Source organism: Talpa europaea (assembly GCF_964194135.1).
Source record: "Talpa europaea genome assembly, chromosome: 11".
NCBI lineage: Eukaryota > Metazoa > Chordata > Mammalia > Eulipotyphla > Talpidae > Talpa > Talpa europaea.
The window spans coordinates 60,853,169-60,874,190 of record NC_140078.1 but is presented as its reverse complement, the minus strand read 5'-3'; the positions used below and the strand labels follow the sequence as shown (position 1 = coordinate 60,874,190).

General features: G+C 39.8%; 1 protein-coding gene across 17 annotated transcripts in view; it reads right to left on the bottom strand.

The window, feature by feature from the left end:
- Nucleotides 1-13,604: 13,604 nt before the first annotated feature.
- The window catches only part of CADPS (calcium dependent secretion activator), a gene marked incomplete at both ends in the record, with an annotated part of 442,011 nt that continues 434,593 nt past the window's right edge, over nt 13,605-21,022 (bottom strand). For all 17 annotated transcript variants that reach the window (XM_084246953.1, XM_084246956.1, XM_084246954.1 and 14 more), the window contains 2 exons: nt 13,605-13,784; nt 17,025-17,129. In XM_084246953.1, coding sequence (XP_084103079.1) covers nt 13,605-13,784; nt 17,025-17,129 — 285 coding nt within the window. The remainder of the gene's footprint in view (nt 13,785-17,024; nt 17,130-21,022) is intronic.

Sequence of the window (21,022 nt, the reverse complement as noted above, 5' to 3'; positions counted from 1 at the left end):
AAAAGGGGATAGAAGGCTACTTTCCCAGCACACTCACAAACATCAGGCATTATGATGTTAAAAATCCTTACTAATTTGATAGATCCCAAATAGCATCTCATTGCTATGTCTGCCTACATATTCTTTCCCAGGGCAGACTCAGGTGCCTAACTGTGGAGAACCTGGAAGGTAGAAATGATGGCACAAACCTCAGTGACAGAATGGAGGAAGAAATATGGGAAGGGATAACCCAGAGAAAGAAGCATCCAGAGAAAAAGGTAAACTAGTGTGATGTATTTTTTGCCACCTAAATGGTCCCAGATTGCCTTGAAAAGTCTCATTCTTTCGCTCTGTAGAACACCCCAGTCAAAAAACAAGCTACTGTTTTCCCCTATCTTCTAAACTATCTGTTCCTTCCCAGGCCAGGTCTCCCCAGATCCTGTGTGTGGGTGTGGACCTATAGCTGATGCTGGTGGTCTAGTCCTGTGAGCAGGAGACTTAGCCTAAAGATGTGAAGGTGTTTTACACCATTTCCAAAAAGCTCCCAAAGGACCATGCTCTGGCCCTGGCCAGATGTTTTGCAAATGCAAGCTGGCTGGCCAGGAGGAGGACATTCATGAAAGTAGCTGGACTGGTTCAAATCTCTCACTGTGCCTAGAAAAAGAATCAGAAACTCCATGTGTAGGAAGTACTAGAAATGAGAAGGGGGTCTTGTCCACCTCACACACATTGGAGAGATATTTACTTGTAGGAGCTAGATTTTTATGCTGGATTTTCAAGCTGCAGGCATTTCATTACCCAATTTCTGCTGAATATCTCCTGGTGATTAAAAGACAACCAAGCCATATCGTGAGGAGTTTTAAACAAAAACAAAAGAAGTGCAGAAAATAATAATGAACTCACATACAAAGATTAATCCATAGCCCTCCTTCTATTATTCTAAAGCAAGTGCCAGACACAAATAATTTTAAATACCACCACCTAAAATATTAACAGTAATTCCTTAACAGCAAGAACCCAGTGCTCAAATATCCAATCTTCTTTTAAATGTTTTAAGTCAAAGGAATCTTTTACATAAACTATGATCCAGTTAAGGTTCATAGATTATGAGGGTTGTTATGGCTTTTAATCTCTTTTCAGTTTATAGATTTCTCTCCATTTCTTTTTTCCCCTTACAATTTCTCTCTTGCAAAACTCGGCTTTTTTTCCCTGTAGAGTTTTCCACCATCTACATTTTGCTGACAGCCTCCCCGTGGTGCTGGCAATTTTAAAAACTCACTTCTTCTTAAGATGCTGCCCTTCTGCCACTGCTTCTTGAAATTTCTTTGAAAGTACATCTTTGCTGTTTAAGCCCACTGGCTTGTGAACTCCTGGAGTGCAGGGGCCTCTCCTGTGAACATCCTACCTGCCACCTGGAAAGCAGGTGTCCTTTGTGGACAACTGAAAAGAATTTTGCTGTTTGTATTTCTGCTGTATACACTCTTGAACTCAGCTGCAGCACGGCATGTTGCACTGTATGTATTTTTTTTTCCACATGTGGTTGGTGCCTAAGGATAGAGTAAGTCATGTTGGTTTACAAATACAGATCTTTTCTCCACTATCTTCTTATGATGCTCGGCAGAGATCAAAATTCTGTTACTGACTAGCTAACAGGTAAACTGATTTTTTATTCATTCCAGTTCTGAAATGTATACTGGTGTTTCAGCTCTCCTTAATAATACTTTGAAAGGCTTAAATATTTTAAAAGTTATTAGTTGAGGAGGAAGATACCTTGTCAGACATCTTGACATATTTATTTTAATTCCAGAATAAAGTTCTCCTTTAGAGATCGCTCTCTCTCTCCCACCCACACTTTGGTAGTTTCCTTGGGTGTAGAAGTGGAGGTGGTACAAAGTAATATACAAGAGAAACCCAAGCTCTATAAATAAGAGCTTGCTTGGGGAACGAAGAAAGAGCCACAGCAAATGAATCTCTGTCCTTATTGTTAAATTATATTTGAGCATATGCTTATTTAACATAGTGCCGTGTGGTTAAGTATTCTCTTTTGATTTCTGATGTATTTTAGATTGTTTTCCCGTAGAGAGCATAAAGGAATAAATGAATTAATATCGATGGTCTATGTGGTTATTAATAGACCAGAGTTTTGTGTTCCCAACTTAATGAATTTTTGGATGCAATAATAATAGTCGATAACTCTTATGGAGTTAAAACATACTATAGTATGCAGTGAAAAATCAAGACTCCCTTCTGCCTTATAATCTAGTCTCTTTCCCCAGAAATGACCACTCTTACTAGTTTCTTACTATATGGCAGTCCCTCTGACAGTCATTATTGCTGTTGTATCAACAGTATGACTCTATAAGCAGATAGACTGGTTAGTCCCATTTTCAGATGAAGTAAATGATACTTGGTGGATATTAGTGATCAGCCTTAGGTCACATGATTAGGTGAGTGACAAAAGCCAAAACACTTAGCTCGCCAGCATGGAGCCCCAACATCTTTTTATTCTTAACTATTATCTTGTTCTAGAAATGCAAAATATGACTATTAACATGCTCAAACAGAAAACTGTAGACTATCAATTGCTGAATTGTTTTGACCAGTTTGATGGTTTGATTTGCTTTCAAGAAATTAAGTGTACATTTTATGTGGTTTGTACAGAAAAATGAAAGGCTACTGTCTCTATTTTATAGGCAAGAAAGGTAGGAAGAGAGACAATGGATAAAACAAGGAGTGGGATGGGAGAGTGAAAGGCAAAGAGCTTTGGCAAAGATTCTTCAGTGTGTGTGTGTATGTGTGTGTGTGTGTGTGTGTGTGTGTAGCTCACACACATTAGGGACCCCTTTGATAGTCTGGTAAGCTGGTAGGTCCCTTTTCAGAATAATGCTTTTAAGATAAAATATGATTATTCCAAAAGAGACCAAATCATACTGATGTATAGTTATCAAAATCCTACTAAATGTGTGATACAGTGATATCTACTTTTTTCTTTCTTTCTTTTTTTTAAAGATTTATTTATTTATACAAGCACTAGGTACAGTCAGAAGCACGGGAGGGTGAGAGAATTCACCAGAGCCAGAGTGGGGACCAGAACAGGCAGACTCGCGAAATACACTGCTGGGGGAGAAGCGGGCATGGCAGGAGAGGTCTGTGCGCCATGTGGGACCCTTGCCAGCGCCCGGGATCCAACCAGTGCTGCAGAGGCTGCGGGCAGCTTTGCAGCTCAGTGCTCAACCGCTGCGCCACCAAGGGAGGCCCTACACTTTTTTCTTAATGAAGATCTAACAGCAAGTCTGATAACTGAGGTAATTTAGAAGTACTGATGAGTGTAAATGATATTTTGAGATATCATAATAACTGTATATATTATGAAAATATCTGTGATTTCTCTTGCTCACAAAGTCACAGATATTGCCAAAGTGAATATGGCTTACTGCCGTTTTTCTCCCATTCAAGATCATGGACCCCTTGAGCTTAAGATCCCTCCTTGATAAGCAGAACCTGAGCAAAGATGAGAGAGCAATACTTAGCCTTTCTTCCTCTACCTGCTACTAGTACTACACTATAATCTACATTTTTCTTGTCTAGAAGCTCCTCTATTTGGACACTTGAAAAGTCAATTTATTTTAAACTGCATCCCTTTAAATTATTTGTGGAAGTAATATATATCTTTGAAGGAGTAATTATGACTAAAATAATCAAACAACACAAAACAGCATGCACTGAAAAATACATCTATTTCCACCCAAAGTCTGCTGTTCCCTTTCCCAGAGGTAACCACTCTTACCAGTTTCTTCTCAATGCTCACATCACTCAGTGCACTTGATCGCCAGCAATAGAGACTGCATAAAGGAGTTTATGGAGTAGCTCAGAATCTTCTAAAGACCAGAGGGATACAGACTTGATCAGGAACCAAGAGACAAGTGAGATGAGACAGAACCAAAAGCAGCCACAAGGACAGCACTGGCCTGGGCTGCTGCTTCACCCACTTCCTGTCACTGGATGCCCCTTAAGAGTCAAGGTTCCTTAAGAGTCAAGGTTCTGAGCTAGAACATCTGATCACTGCCACATTCTAGCAGGCAGGGGCAGGGAGAGGGAATGTCTTTTCTCCTTTGATTTCCATAAATTTTGAATTTGGATTCTGGGAAACCAAAATGACAAGTCATTTAATCTCTTAAAAATGTGTGCATATGTAAACACACACACACACATTTGCTTATTTTTTTTAAAAGATTTATTTATTTTTATACAAGAACTGGGGTACAGGCCATATGTGCGGGAGGGTGAGAGGATTCACCAAAGACAGAGCAGGGAACAGAACAGGCAGACTGACTGAAATACACTGCTGAGGGGAGCAGCGGGAGAGACAGGAGAGGTCTGCTGCGCCATGTGGGATTCTCACTGGCCAGCCAGGATCGAACCCCGTTGCCAAGGCTACAGACAGCTTCACAGTGCAGTGCTCAACCGCCTGCACCACCAGGGAGGCCCCAGATTTGCTTATTTTTAATGCTGTTTCCCCCCGATTTTTCTTTTTCCTTCCTTCCTGCCTTCCTTCCTTCCTCCTGTTTATTTTTTTATTTAGTGAAGTTGTTTATAATAATGCTAATGAGCAACGAATTTATAATCAGACACACTTTTATAACCAGCCTGTATTTTAATCTAGGCTGTAATTCTTAAGAATAGAATCATCTTATCATTAGATTTTAAAGTCAGTGAATTAGATGAAAATAAGGAACACACAAGTTACCTTTTAAATCCTTTTGAAAATGAAATCACACTGGAAAACAGCAGGCCATCTCTCTCTCTTTTCGTTTTTACATTTCATGTCTCCTGATTTTTAAAAATGACTGAACCATGCATCTTGAATATTTTTTCAGTACTAGCCCATATAAATCTCTATTCTTTTTTTCTGTATATGGCTTCATTGTATTCCACCATAGCGAAGACTGGGATTTATTTCACTATTCTTGGGAGGTCTCCAGTTCTAGCCTGTGAGGCAGTGTTCCTGGCGTGAGAAATGCTGATTCTGTCTTGCTGTCCTCAGGCCAACACTGAGCACAGCCTCTGCCCTGGGTTGCAGAAGGGTAACTCTAGCACACCATATTGGTGCCCTGTTCACTCCCCCTGGTACCACTTCATTGCAACCAGTTCTGATTTCCCACTGTAGTTCTTGCATTAATTTACCTGAGGGCTTGTGCGATGCCAGAGTTGTCTTTATCCATCTTCCCTGCAGGCCTGGAATGCTGGAGAATTCACTTTCCTGATCTTTATTTACCTCTCAGCTGCCCTCAACCAACAAAGAAAAAGATTTGGGATGTAAATACTCCAGATCTCTCCCACTTTAGGAGGGAGAACTCTAAAATATATGTTCTACCCTGGCTGCTGGAGTTTTCTAGGGTAATCCAACCCCAGCTGCCCACAGGGGCTGCCTTCCCTTCCCATTTCCCCTCCCTTATTCCTCTATTAGTGTTCCCTGGGATCAGCTTCCAAGTAAACTATGTGCACTAGAATCCTTGTCGCAGGGTCTGTTTCTAGAGAAACCCAAAGGAAGGCAATGATGATGTAGAGGGGGAGGCACGGAAAGAAATTCATTTATTCGTAACTCATTCCTTTATAGTTATTTACTAAGATCCACGAAGGAAAATGTGAGTAAGTGTAGACAAGGAGTTCCACTCTTCTTTCCAAAGCACAAAAGGAAATACTAAATAATGAAGGGGGTAGCCTGTATCCCTTGCTCAACACTTTGCGGCCCAATCAATCCACAGTGGACCATGAGGTGTTCTGGGGAAGAGGAGGAACAGGGACAGTGAGTAGCAGTACTCAGGTTCTGAAGGGTAGTGCCTTAGCCGTATCTGTGATCTGTTTAGAACCTGAAACATGTGACAGGCTCTAGAAATGTGACAGCTTTAGACATTAACAATAAAATATTAGCTAACATTTACTGAGCACTTTATAAGCGTTTATTCAATTTTAGCACTTTACATGCATTCACACATTTAGTTTGGATAACCTGATGAGCTTATAGTAATAGATGATTCTTAGAGCATTACTCTGGTTATTTCTCTCTGACAGATGAGAAAACAGAGGTCTTAGTAAATTTCCTAATTTGCTCAAGGTCACAGCAGTAGAAATTCCTATTGATATCTAAAAGTCAACCTGATTCTAGAACCTTTGCTCTTAGTCTTCAACTTCTATTTCTTCCGGCTCTACCTGCAGTCCTTGCTTTCCCCTTCAAAACTTAACTAGAGTGGTTTGATCCCGACTATAGGATCTAGATTCCTCCCTCTCAAGAATCACCTTTTTTTAATTTACTGGGGGAAAATGGGCCCTTGTTTAATGTATACTCCTGAGTAAGCCCCTAATTCTGTCTCAGCCCCCGGGTTCACTGTATGGAAGACTCTTCTCTGGGACACATATTTATTTTTTCTTACATTCTCGAAAGGAATATTAACCTAAGGCTGTGCAGCAGCCTTTTTACGGTGGCATGGTGGTGCAGAGGGTGGACGTAATGTGAGTTTGTTTCCTTTGAGTGGAAGGATGAATCCCAACTTCAGACATGTTAAAAGTAAAAAAAAAGTGTTGTCTTGGAATCAATGAAATGTAACGTGATTTGACTAAAAGTTGGGGAAGAAATGGCTCAGAGATATTTGGATTGTTAGCAATGCAAAAAGAAACCCATTTTCTTGATTTGGAGGGGATTAATCTAATCTTGTCTGAATTAGTTTATCAGACCTAATCTCTGCATTTTGGAGATAAAGACATCTCTCCACCCTGCCCAAATCACTTCATAGGCGTTCAATTTTCAATATCAGAGCTAGAGATTTTGTCATTTAACTGAAGCATCCTCTGAAGAGTTCAAATTTTCCAAATACAGGGCCTCCCCGGTGGCGCAGCAGTTGAGCGCTGGGTTGCGAAGCTGCCCGCGGCCTCTGTGGCGCCGGTTCGATCCCCGGCTGCTCCCCGGCCACCACAGGAGGGTCCCACATGGCGCGCAGACCTCTCCTGCCGCCCGCTGCTCCCCTCAGCAGTGTACTTCGGTCCTTCTGCCTGCTCTGCTCCCGGCTCTGGCTCTGGTGAATTCTCTCACCCTCCCGCGCTTCTGACTGTACCCAGTGCATGTATAAACAAAAAACAAACAAACAAATAAATATATAAATTAAAAAAAAAAAAAAAAAAAAAGCATGCCTCTATTTAAAAAAAAAAAAAAAAAAAAAAAAAATTTTCCAAATACATTGTGATGTCAATACTCTCCATATGCTCTGGAATGAATTTTTAGTCCATAATCTTGATGTTTGATTTTTTTGAAGAGTAATTTTTATTCAAAATGAAAGACTTGCACCAAAGAATACTGTGGAAGAATTATTTTATGCTCAAAGCCCCAGAAACCGCAAGAAGACTGAGTGAGGTGCATTTGCCATTTACAATAATAAAGTGACGTTAGAATTGGAAACTTAGTCATCTTTTCCACATACGTGCTACTTTTTTTGCACCAAATACCACCAGTATTTGTCTTTTTATGTTGCTTTTCATTTTCTTTTAAGTACATTCCAAAATATCCAACACTTTCTCTGAAATTTACACCATCTTCAATCATGTTTCCTGCTTGGAGATTTAAGCAGAGCCTTGTTTATTCTTTGCAATTGTATTCACTGCCCAGGAAACAAGCCAATTTGTTTCTGATGGACAGAGGGAAATATGCCAACTTAACCATGTTTACAATTGCTATTTGCCATGGCACCATCAATTCCTAGGAAGTAGAAAAAATTTTATTTGTGTACTTCTGGCTTATTGTCGGTTTTGCATTCCTCTTATTTTGTAGTTGTGTATCTCATTGTGATCATTTTATCGGCTAGTGGTGGCTGTGATTAATTTGTTGTGCAGTGTTTTTCTTTGACCTTCAACGCACTGTCGTCAGGGTAGAGAACTCTGTTGGCAGACTGTACCCTAACCAGTCCTTTTTTCATGTTTTGCTTAGTTACAACAAAATGCAGATTTACAACTTTAGATGAAATGCACGGTTTCATAAGAAGGAAAACAGATGATAATTTTAGTATGTAGATGAAGTAGCAAAACAACCTTGAATAAAAGATGAATATTGATTTTTTAAAAATTTGTTTACCACGAATTGCAGAATTGTGCATAATTTGATTTCATTTTAGATTTGTTAATCATGTGCTGATAGAAATTGGCCACAAAGAACAAACTTATTTTGGATTTTAAATTTTAAATAAAATGAACTTATTAAAATTTATGCTAAGACAATAATGATAGAACCCTTGTAGATTGGATGATTTCCTAAAATTTGTACAGAAACCCAAATTTATGAGAGCAAAACAGTTCAAGTCAAGTCTGGAAAAATCCATAATGGAGGAAAGGTCTCATGAATGGTGAGGTTGATGGTTTCCCTAAAGCTACTGAGTTTCCCCCTTATTTAGTAGTTCTTTCTGTATAGAGAGAGTACATTGTACTGCATTGTTTATGCTTTCTTGGTCGAGACCAAAGTCAGGTGTGTCTCTCTGATATTTACCATTCAATTCAACCAACACTATTGAATGCTTACTCTATCCCAGGCACCAGACTGGCATATACAAAGGGACACATAGTCCCTGACCTCCTAGAAGTTGGCAGTCTAACAGGGAGACAGACACATAAACAGATCATTATGATAGTAAGCGGTTAGACTGCAATTGGATTTGGGGTGTTTCAGAAATTCTTTAGTCACACATTTCAAACAGTCTCTTGGGTCACCTCCACAGATGGCTCATTTCCTCCATTATGTTTCAATCCATCCTAATTTCGTCCTGGATTTTCAGTTTACCTTGCTTTGCTCTTGTTTCTTCTTTGACCAAAAACATAGCACAGCCATTAAAGGTGATGTGGGAAATCTGTGCAGACATGGATATGATCCTAAACTGATGAAGGAAAAATGTGACTTGCTTAGTAGGCTCAGGATGAATCCTATTTTTGAAAATACATTTAAAAAATATAAATACACCCAATTGGATATTGGATATATATGTATCCATATACTTGTATATGATTTGAACATTTTTGGAAGAATGTATGCCCATCTGTTAGCAATGGCTACTTTGGGGAAATGAGTTGGGAAAGGGAGAAGTTTCAACTTTTTGTTTCATATAATCCTGCTCTATTTAATTTCTTTTAACTTCAAATTTTCCTTTATTTTGAAAAAATAAAAATAAAAATACTAAATGTCTTCCTCTGAAACCTTAATCCACTGCTCCCATCTAAATCTCCCCCAACCCCTTGCATAAATCTTTCCATGAAGCCAGGCGCCTCTAACACATGGAGCATATTCATTAAAGTCTGAAGTTTATATGTATTTGTTGAGTGTCTATTACATGCACTGGGAATCTGTCAGAGAAGAAAACTTCCGTCAAGGGGTACAGCCCTCAGGTTGCTCCATGTTCTTTCTTGTTCTATGAGTGTGTCAAGGCCCCCTCCTCAGGAGAGCTTTCTTTCCTTCTTCCTTCTCTGAATCTTACAGAATTTAGTCTAGATGTGTTTTTTAAGGATTCATACAGCCCAAATTAGGTATTCTAAGGGAATATAAATTGGATCATCTGATTTTTGTACTCAGCCTTTACTTTTTGTCCTCTTAACCTTCATTTATTAGTTTAGGGAGATAACATAGGGAAGCTGGTGCAGCCCAGAGTCTTCCGAAGGCCAGGAAAGCTACATGAAATAGGTGGTGATACAAATCATCCATTCATGAACAGTGTGGTGAACACTATGAAAGATAAGTAGAGACTGCTCTGAGAATCTACAGCAGGATAATGGATGTTAACCTCAGGGTGGTGTTTGGAAAAGCTTCTCTGGAGAAGTCAAATTTAACTGAGATTTAAAAGATGACGTGAGGTACTCAGGGAGAGGGTCCCAGGTGGGGAGAACCATGGTGCACAGCAGGAAGTGAAAGACAGAAAGGGAAACTGAAAGTTGGAAGGCAGAGGGGAACAGTTAACAGAGGATGAAGGGACAGGTGAGGATCAGATTGTAAATGGCCTTGCACCTCACATTAGCAAGACTGAACTTCATGCTATGAGCAAGGGGAGACATTAGACACTTTATTGGAGAAGGGACAAGATCACACTTGATTTTTAGAGAGGCCCTGCTAGCTGATGAGCCCTAATGGAGAAGAAAGAACCTGGATGTTTCTAGCAGTGCCCCACCAGCCTGCACTCAACTATTTGTGGACTGATTGCTAATACAGTGAATCTTTTCCATCAGGTTAACTTTTCCCTTGACATCTTTGTCTCATAATCCATCTGATACTTTTTCCTATGATTTTCCCCTACCAGTCTTCAAATGGCTGTATGTTTTCGTCTTTTAAAAAAGGGGGTAAAGACTTAAGCATGTATTTCACTAGAGAGGCTTCCCAAATTGCACAATACATGTTAAAAGGCAACAGATCCTATTTTTATAATCAGTGAACTACATTTATGAAACCCTACACCACTTAACAGAATGATGAAAATTAAGAGTAACAATACCTATTGTTGTCAGGGACTTGGAGGCACTACTCATGAGAGTGTAACTCGTTCACCCTGGTAATATCTACTAAAGATGAATACACTTGTACATTATGATCCAGCAAGGAAATTCATGGCAGCATTATTCACAATAACCCTAAACAAAAAACAACATTTTAATATGGATAAACTGTGATATAGCCACACATCGGAATACTATAGAGCAATGAAAAAGAAATGCACCACAGCTAGACCAACACTATAGAATAAAAAAGAAGTCAGGCATAAAAGAATACATACTATGATCCTAATTATATAAAGTTCAAAAAGGGGAAAGTTCAGTCGATGCTGTTAGAAGTCAGGATAGTGGTTCATTTTGGCAAGTAAGGAGGTGATAGAGACTGGGAAGGGTATGGGCCTGAGCAGGTCTGGGGTGTTTATTCAATTATATATCTTGACTTTGTTGTTCTATGAACGTGTTTAAATTTTGGTCACTATGAGAGGATTTGTGCACTCTTCTTATGGATGCTGTATTTTAATTTATTTTTTTTTTTTTTACGAAAGAGAATAGAAAACTTCAGATGACATCGCAAAGAAATACAAAAGAAAGCTTAAGATATCAGTTTGTGTCTGTCATAAGGATACCCTGAGACTCAGAATTTGGTCACTTCTTTCTCTTTTCATCTCTTCTTATCTCATTCCTTCTCCATAGGCCTTCTTACAGGGTTGCTATTCTGGGGAACACTATTCATCAAGACTCTTAGTGCTAGGCTGCAGTGAAGTCTTCCTTTGAAGGAGTCTTTTTTTTTGTTTTTTTTGGGACCTTGATTTTGGAAACACCATCTTTTCTCTTCATGCCATTTGGTAACTTATCTATTCACTCACTTAGCTCTCTTCAGGGTTGTTGAACATTTTCTTCCTTTTCCCAACTCCTATACATGGGGTAGATGTTCCCTCTTTACTTTGCATGTTTTCTAATTATTGTGAAAAAGATGCTTTAGTCTTGTAATTCAAGAATACATAAATACAAAATACAAGTGTATTAAAAAAAAAATCCTGAATTGGCCATACTGACTTAACTGTGTGCCACTGAGGGATCAAAGATTTCTTCATGCCTGAATGCTATGTCCACCAAATGTAGATTGCTAGCACTATGCTAGTATCTCTGGATTAATGTTTCTACATGGAGTTGTATAATCGCTGGGTAAGTCACCTTAACTTTTCTGAACTCAATGTCCCAGTCTATATTGAGGGTAATAACAATTCTCTCTCGTATGGTTGTGGTAATATTTAAATTAGGCTATTCACGCAGATGCCTGGAGTAGAAGAGTTGCTGAATAATGGAAGCCATTCCTGTAATCCTACTAAGGGGAGGAAGAATTGTTAATTTGCGCCTCAAGGATTAAACAGAGTGGGAGGTGCTATTTAAATGGGGTTACTTTGTAGGGAACAACTGGTGTACATTCTACCTGATCCAATTAGAAAACGAGACATTTCCCTAAAACCGAGTCAGCCATTGGGAAAGGTCAACTCAATGCAGTGACAGATACTGGTAAAACAGACGAGGCTACAGAACGTTTGATTTCTTTCAAACCAAGGTGACTATATTGCTGAGAAGGACTGGAGAGTGGGAAGAGTGCTCCACATCATAGAGAATCTTGTAAAATGCTTTAACAAATATATAAGAATCATATATAATTGGCACACGCTTTGTTTGAATGCAAACACTGCTGTTAAAGTGGTGCTTAAAAACAGTTTGTTGGCCTTCTCTTCGTACAGGAGAAACATTTCTCTCGTTTACACTACTCTCTTGCTTAGCAAACCCTTATTTATCCTATAATGCAAGCATAATCTGCCCAACATATCCAAATGCCCACAGATTCTGAATTAGTGGAGTCTGAATTAGCAGATTTTAGACTGTGTCTCCTGGAGACAAGCATTCGAAAATTACCCACTCCAACAGTTTCAAGAACACTCTAAGGAAATTACCTCTTCCTTATCTTTCCCACCTCTCCCTCCTTCGTGGAGCTCACTTCAGACTTTCAAAGAAGACAGAAGGAAAAAAAAAAAAAGACTCAAATGTGTATTCTTAGGACATTTGAATAGTTATTTATTGAGAAGCCACAGTTTTCCACACTTTCATAACTGTAGGCTTTATATAAGGCAAAAGCAAGATGGATCCACTACTTTACACAGAAAGAAATAGCCCTGCAGAGGACCCCAGGGTCATGCAGTTACAGATCAAAATGCAATGTACATGACAGATATAAAAAACAGTGTGGAACAAAATAATTTAAATTATGGTTACAACCTACAGAAGGAAATATCCATATCTTATTATAAACACATTTATAATCTAGGGTTGTAATTTAAATATTCAGGTTTTTTTTACATACATGGTTATTGAAACATAAAAGCAAAATGTAACATTGAATAGGAGAAACTTGACAGTAGACAGTTGCTCGGAACTGTGCTTAATGTTCAGTCAGTGTAGGATTGCCCTTGCCGTGGCAATTCAGAGCATCAATCCATTGGTATGTGGCCATCTTTTTTTTTTTCCTAACTATATGGGATAATAGAAAGAATGGGTTTACAAGGACACCAGGGGCTCGGTTTTTAGTTATAGGGGAACACAGAGAACCAAAAGTTGGTTGTTGGAGCCTTGCCTTTTGTTTTTCAGAAAACAAAGCAGATCTACGCATCTTAATTTATTGTAGTCATTTATATTATTAACTGGCATCCACATACGTGAAACAAAGATGTGAAAGTACTTGGTGTACTTGTCCGCACATCCATTTACCATCAATGTGTACACGGTACAGTAATGAAGCATCATTTAACTTTGCTGATAACAGGGACACACCTAGCAGCTGGACTATGTATTCTCCATGAACAGTATTTAAAGAATGGTGCTCCATATTGCTTGTAAACAGAGACATGGCATCAGGAAATCGTGGATTCGAAGGTCATTTGCTAATAATCTTGGTACCACAGAGCTAACATGGCAATTGTATTGGTAAATACCTCATGGGCATGGGAGTTGACAGAAAATCCCCTAATGGGGGGGTAACTAACAGACTAAGGACATGCAGTGATTACAGGACTCCATCCTGGTGGGCTCAGGGCCTGCGCCTTCTAATCGTCTTCTTCATCCTCTTCATCACTGTCTTTCATGCTGATCCCCTGCAGGCCCCCACCCTCGCTCACTGACGCGGTGGCTTCCTCTACAGTGAGGCGGTTCCGGATGGTTTCATAGGTCTTGCTGTTTAAGGTCGAGTCCAGAACCCCTTGCAATCGGAAATCTCTATAGGTTTTCTAAGGAGGGAAAAGACGCAGTGATAAGGGAGACCTCATCTCCATCAAGAGGAAGGAAAGGTGTGAGAACAATGACCTTCAGCTAAGTGTCACGCTTTATGCATTGTCAGATGCAAAGCCACCATGCTCGGAGCGCACTTGCACTGAAAACTGAGATTATTCATTGAATGACAGAAAATGAGAAATTGTGACAGGATAAACTGTATTAGATGAGACAAAGCAAAGAACATAAGCTTGTGTTTATTCAGTTCCATAAAGGGAAATGTTCCATAATTGTTTTTTTTTTCTTTTTTTGAGGGGGGTCTGTTTTTCTCTCCTAGGTTAGTATAATATAATATGATAGACAGTGTCAGGGGCTGGCTATAACATAGAAATGGATCAAAGGATGATGGTATTTTGCAATTTCTGTTGCAGTCTGGTCTTTAATATTTTTAAGGCTTGTTACTGCATATCACTCTGTCTCATTCACAAGACAGACATATGTATGTTGGTATATGAAACCTATTACGGGCAGCCACAATTATGGGGAAGATGGAGCGCTAATGCCTCATCAATATGTTGCAGGCATGTGACTCATTTCTCATCTCCTTGGGAAACAAGTGTATCAATTCCGTTCACAACTTCATGGTCTCAGGGAAGAAATTTGGCTCTCTTTCAAGAACAATGGTTTGGTATTACTGTACCACAAGTTCTTTCTTTGTTCCTTCAGGCGATTTCTCTCGGATTTCCTTAGGTATCCCAGGCACTGTTTTTCTAGAAATCCCTTAGCGTTAATTGAACATGACCAGCAGCGTCTGGCTGTTGTGTACTTCGTGAAATTTTTTTTTTAAGAGGTCTCTAACTACAACTCTTCTTATCACACTGCATATCATTTCAGCTACTGATTCTGCTGTTTCTCCTATTGATATGGGAAACTTGCTAAGGGACAAGAGAAAGACTGTTAACATACTTCACTTCCATCAGGATTTTGTTTTTTTTCTAGTCCACCTAATGCAGTCGGAATGCCAACAATTACAATGTCATCCCCTCTTGAAGGTCATAAGTTGCAATGATGGCAGAGTTAAATAGTGGATGCCGTTCAGCTCACTGAAGTTCAATAATATAAGATTCGGGCTGAGATGGCCACACGTCCCCTTTGCCATTTATGCCCTCCGTCCCCGCATGAAGATTCACGGCACCTTCTTTCCCTCTTAAAAGCAATCTGGTTTCAATACTAAATTAAACGATCATCCTAATTGTGGATCAAGCTGCAAGGCTCTCCTAGGAGGCTCTTCTGAGTAGCTAGGTAGCTCCCTAAACTGTGTCCTCACCTTGAGGGGAAGGGCAGGAAGCTGAGAAAGCGCTAGGCATGGCGGAGATGATTAATCTCTTTTTTGTACTTTTCAATCAGTTGTTGTTACCACTTAGAATACCACTGTTGTTGATAGTATATATAGGGAAAAGAAAGTTAGGAAGTGCTGCAGAATTTTCCTCTTTCTTCAAATTCCTGAGCAGTGTCCTCCAACTAGACTCTCAATGCCTAAGAGCAGGGACTGTATCTATCATTTTTCAAGCCTCCATTTTGTAATATTAGAAGTAGGGGCTCAATTAATAATTATGCAATGTTAGATGAATGAATAAATACTTGCTGAATAATGAGTAAATGCAATAAACAGGGGTGAGGGTAAAAGCAGGAAAGAGAACCAATTGTCTTTGGAAGTTTGCCTTGAGGAGGAGATTGCTGGGTAATGCACTTGGTAAAGAGGTGGTGAATTCTGCTTCATACCTCTGTGTTACAGCACTAGTTAATTGGGCTACTTTGGGCAAAAGTGAAGGAGTGAAGGAGTTCCTTTGGCAGTTTCTGTGTCCCTTCTCCATGGTTCACATCTGTTTTTTGTCAGAGGCTAAGAATAAATCTCCTTTCTGACTTACATTTTTTCTTAATAAAAACACCGCTAACTGCAACCTTCCTATCATTGATCTGGAAATATCAGTAATGGGAAGACTTTAGAAATATTAAAAGTAACATCTTTTTTTCTTGTCTACCCAGGAAGGGTCAAAGAGAAAAATTCCCCGAAAGAGTATTTACATGTAGAAAAATGGAATTCAAGTAGTCAGAGGCAACGGCTAGTGAAAGCTCCTTCAGGAACAGAAGTAAAAAAATATATATATGTCTATAAGAAAATTAGACTGGGTCTGCAGCACGAGTGCATGCATTTGTTTTTTAAGTGCTATAATACATTGCTGCCTGTAACCTTCCCTGGGCGGACTCTTTGTGAGATCAAATGCAGATGATAATAATTCTTCTTAATTACACTCAACGGAACAGTAATTGGTTTTAAGTTAGCACTGGGGTAGAGGAGCACCTTCAATGAAATGGTGCTAATCCGAAAAAGACTAAGAAGTGGAGTGGAATATCGGGGGTGGGGAGGTGGGCTTTTGGCAAATTGTTAAGAAATAGAAAATCAGCTGCCATTTATTGTTAAAATATTTTTAAAAAGACCTTGTGCATTGAATGAGATTTTTGCATACGAATGTTTTAAAACCCTCTATGGTGAAGCATCAAATGGAAACTGAAATGATCAAAAACGTATTTACCCCCTTCTGTGATCTTATTATTTCATGTAAACCACTGAGATTTCACGCTGAAATAATTATCATTAGTCCAAGGCGCACAGACAAGAACAGGGAAAAAAGCTACTTTCAGGGTATGTTATCTCACCTTTGTGATCCTTTACATTTGATTGTATACACGCATTGTAAGAGAAACTACTTCAATTAACTATGAGAACAATATTGATTTGCATCCTGATAATGATCATAGGACATATTTAGAAATAGCTGGAAGTAAATATTTCTATTAAATTAATTGTGGCAAAATTTTATTTAATTAAACTAGAAATGAAATTGGTAATTGATGTGATTAGCATAGTGGTACCAAAAGCCAGCTTTTGAAAAGTCTAATGCAAAGGGCACAACAGCCTCTGTGGTAGTTTTGCACAGCAAATATACAGCATATTTTCCTGATCTGTGTAAAATACCACATTCCTTTTTACGAAATTTTCCTTTGCTAGCTGAGTAATTATTTAATCGTACATCCCACAGTGATTTCATGGCTTTTTCCTGCAGGAGATACTGTTTTAGAAATCATCATTTTATGTGTAAACTAATACTCTCTGTGTTAAGGGAGCTCTGCAGCTTGTCAATAAAATGCATTTCAGTTAGTTATTTGCGAAGAGTAATAATTAGTTTTTCCTTTACCTTTACCATCCTAATTAGTGTTTTCAACTGGTAAATGTGAAGTTGTAAGTCCATCCGGTCCGTCAACCAGGTGCAGATCACGTTCATGGAGCTGTTGTACCATTGCTGAAAAGAGAGACAAAAGTTCTCCAGCCAACACATCATGGAGCACATACAGAGAAGAGAAGGAGCGGGCCCCAGAGGAGCACCCCACTCTGTTCCAGGAGGAAACAAAATGGTTAAAGAGAATTTGAGCGCATAGAGATCATGAACGTCAGCTGCCACAGTATCACAGGGAACACGATCAGCCTGAAAGAGCTTGGTTTGGACACTGAATCTAAAATAGAACTTGTCTACTATAGACGTCTCATCTGCAATTAATTCATAAAGACCACCTTTTGCTCTTCTGATTCTCCTTTTGGTTGGTTAATTTTATTCAGCTGAGATTCAAGCCACTGTTTATTTCCTTTTGCCATTGTTTGGGGGTGTCCAGGAAGATAGAGGCTTCTCCATGGAACCAACGGATAGTGTCACTTGCTACTTACCTTTTTGAAAGATTCAGACCCTAGCTTCTTAGGACAATTCTGAGAATTGGACTGAGAACCTTAGGAATTCAAGGTGAAGTTTACTTTCATTTACTCTATTGGGGCAACCAGACAGAGACAATGAGCGAGGGTTTCTCTTTAAGGGCCAAATTATACCCCGGGCATCTTATGTGCCCTTACATTGGCTGTGCAATCTGTTTTAATCTTAACACCAAAAAATTATGGAAGATGAGAGGAAAAAAAAAAAAACCATCTACAAATGAGCTCATTTCAAGCTGTTGAAATCATACTTCCCCTTAAGGGGGTTAAATTTTGCTTCTTGTCTGTGAAAAATGCTTGAAGCTGTGTCACTTTAGACTGCCACCCCTGTGGTGCAGGAAGTCTCTGGTGCGGTATAATTTTGCAGTACTGCTCATATATTCATAAATCTCACTCGGAGACATATGAACAGTGTTATGAAGTGTCAGTATGAAAAAAAATCTAATCTTTTAAACTTCACCAGGTTTCATTACGCATTGCCGCTTATACCAAACAATTTACAAATAAAATGAAAAGGTGTGGATGGACCTATATATTTATTTATGGGGCATCTATATGAACTGTGCACAGAAAAGATGTTAAAAAAAAAAAGAGTGGTTAGAGAATTGAGACGATGCATACTCTCATGCTAACCAACACACACACACATACATACACATGCGCACACACGCGCACACACATTGCACACCAGTGGGGATTTGAAAAGCATAAATAAAAACATGTTTCTGATGGTAACTCCACCCTTTCTCACCTAAAGATCATCCAAAATCAGTTTATGCCTAACACTCACAGTTTTTCCAAAGCCTTGTTTCTGACTTAATTTCTTTTAAAAAAATTAATTTGGGTTTTTACTTGCAAGGTAGGACTGCCAAGTTTCACCTTGCAAGAAACGACACAGTCTCAGCCATGGCGTGCAGAAGCCCTCTTTGCAATCTTTCATTTCTAGGCTCCTTCTTCATCAGAGCCAACTGTGGCTCTCTTTGGAGCCCAGCCGTAAGCAGGGACCACACTACCCCAATGGAGGCAGCATTGCAGCCTCACAGCCAACTTCTGCTCTTTTAAAGATCATGGAGGCGAAACTGTCAGTTTTAGGAACCTTCTGTCCCTCCCCAGGGAGCAGGCGGGGTGGGGGTTGGGGGGGTGGGGAATTATTTCTTGTGATTTGCAGTTCACTGCATGGAGGGAGAGGATTTGCCCTGGTCAAGCTGTTTCAGGCACTGACAGGTTTTTCCCTCTAGGAGTGAGAACCGTTTTACTGAAACTTTTTTTTGGGGTGGGGGTAGTGGCTGTTGGGGGGGTGTTTCGACACCTCCTGCCTTGGGATTGTGGCGCTTTTGCTGTCAATGCATCTGGGTTTGTTAAGAAGAGGTCTGGGGTCAAGAATAGCACTGAGTTACTGCTATTTCTGCAGCTCTACCTTCTTCTCAGCAACTGGGGGTTCCCTTGTGCTCACTCCAGGTCTCAGATTCTACACGGTCTAGCTGGATCTGACATGCAATCTAGGGGCTTGAATAATCCCTTTGAAATACATGAACAATGTGCTCCTCTTCACCCCCACCCTCCTGGAACTGGAGAATGACCTTCAAAGGGCGTGGGTGACCTCCTGGGTGGCCAAATCTACAAACCCAGGACCTCATAATGGGTGCATTTCAGGGACATAAAAGAGGAATGTGGCACTCTGGCTTCTAGGCAGAGGTGGCATTTTGCTTTGGCTGTGACAACAGACAAACCGGCGCTGGCTTATATCACTGCCAGCAAGCCTTGTACAACATGCCTTTTTCTCTTTGCTGAGAGACGTGCCACCTTTCAGGAAAAAAAGCATAATGCAACCCCTACCCCACCCCCAACTCCTTATTTTATATAAGTAGTTTCCATTCTTGTAAATGGCTTTTGGGCAGTGAGAAATAAAAAGAAAAAGGTAGAATACTATCAATACTCACTTCTGCAGCTGAAAGGGTAGGGAAGTAGGAAATGCATGTAGCAAAGGATCAGTGTATCACACTCACAGATTCCCACTCCAGGAGAACAAGAAAGCCCTGGAACATCCATGCTTTTCCTCCTGGATCTCACATCTAGCAAAAGAAGTGTAAAAAATGTATGATGCCCCATTGGCTACACATTTAAAGAGGCAAAAGGGAGTAAGTCACTCCTTTCCAAACCTTATGCTCAGTAGATGAAATTGGAGGCACTTTTGGATGCTGCACAGCACTAACTTGATTTTCCAGAAAGGCGCTTAAAGGCATTTGGATGTCAGAGAAAGTAGGAGTCACTGCCTTCTAGAACTTTAAAATGTTAGAGGTGAAAGGGAGCTTTCATATTATCCTTTGCGGAGGAAAAGGAAACAAAGGCCTAGGGAGGTGAAGCCACCTGCCCACTCTCCAAGGTCTCCAGGATTAGGTACAGGGTTGGAATCGTTGTTCATCTAATTACTCCTCCCTAAAAGGGGATTGTGGTGTACTGGTCGTGGGAGCTGATGGTGAGCCTCTCTCTCCAATTCCACATTCTGGGATGGCACATTGATAGAAACAATCTATGGGGGTAGGTTTTACAGTCTGGAAATTGGCATTTGCCACAAGCCACGGCATTTTTCCTTTCAAAGGGCAAGGGTTAAATACTTATCAGGACATTACTGGGCACTGGGGTTGCTCCTGCTTTTCCTCATGCAGTTCACAGGGCTTACTAATCAGGTTTTACTTTATTTGAGATGGATGCTAATACAGCAGATTTATTATGATTCTTCAAAAGAGGAAATTAATAAAACATTTTAAGTTCTCCCCATTTTGTTTTCTCTTTGAAACAGACATGCCTTTTCCAGAGATATCCTAACACCTGGGCACTAAAATTTTGGCAAAATGTACTCTAAACCCTTAGAAATAAAAATGGCAAGCTGATGGCATGTACTAAGCAATTAAATATAATCACGACTCCTCTGAATTCAGGTATATTAATTGGAAACTTCCTAAATAAGGCTAATTTAATCTACAAAAAACCTCTAGAGTAATAAAACCCCCAGTACCCTGGGCACCTTTAAAATATGCTCTCTAGGGATAATTCTGTGAGGGTTTGGAGTTGGAACCCAAAAGATGTCTGTCACAGCTATGGCCGGAGGATAATTGGGTCCTTGAAAACCTGGGAATTTCTCCAGTAACTGCAACCAGATCTGAAAACTCTATCTAAGAGGAGCTGGAAGACTGATCTAAAACTTTGCCATGTAATTCTTCTTTATTCCATTCTACAGTTTTCACTTTCTTTTTTTTTTTTTACATCTTAAAAGCACAGGTTTATTAGGAAAAGGAGAAAGAAAAAGAGAGGTACCTGCATAGTCACAGAGGGCCAGGAGAGCTGCTCTATAGTGTCATCATTATGAGCACAGGTCTTACCTGTCTTACCTGGGTCTGCGATCTTGGTCAATTTCCTTATAGTCTCAGAGACAAT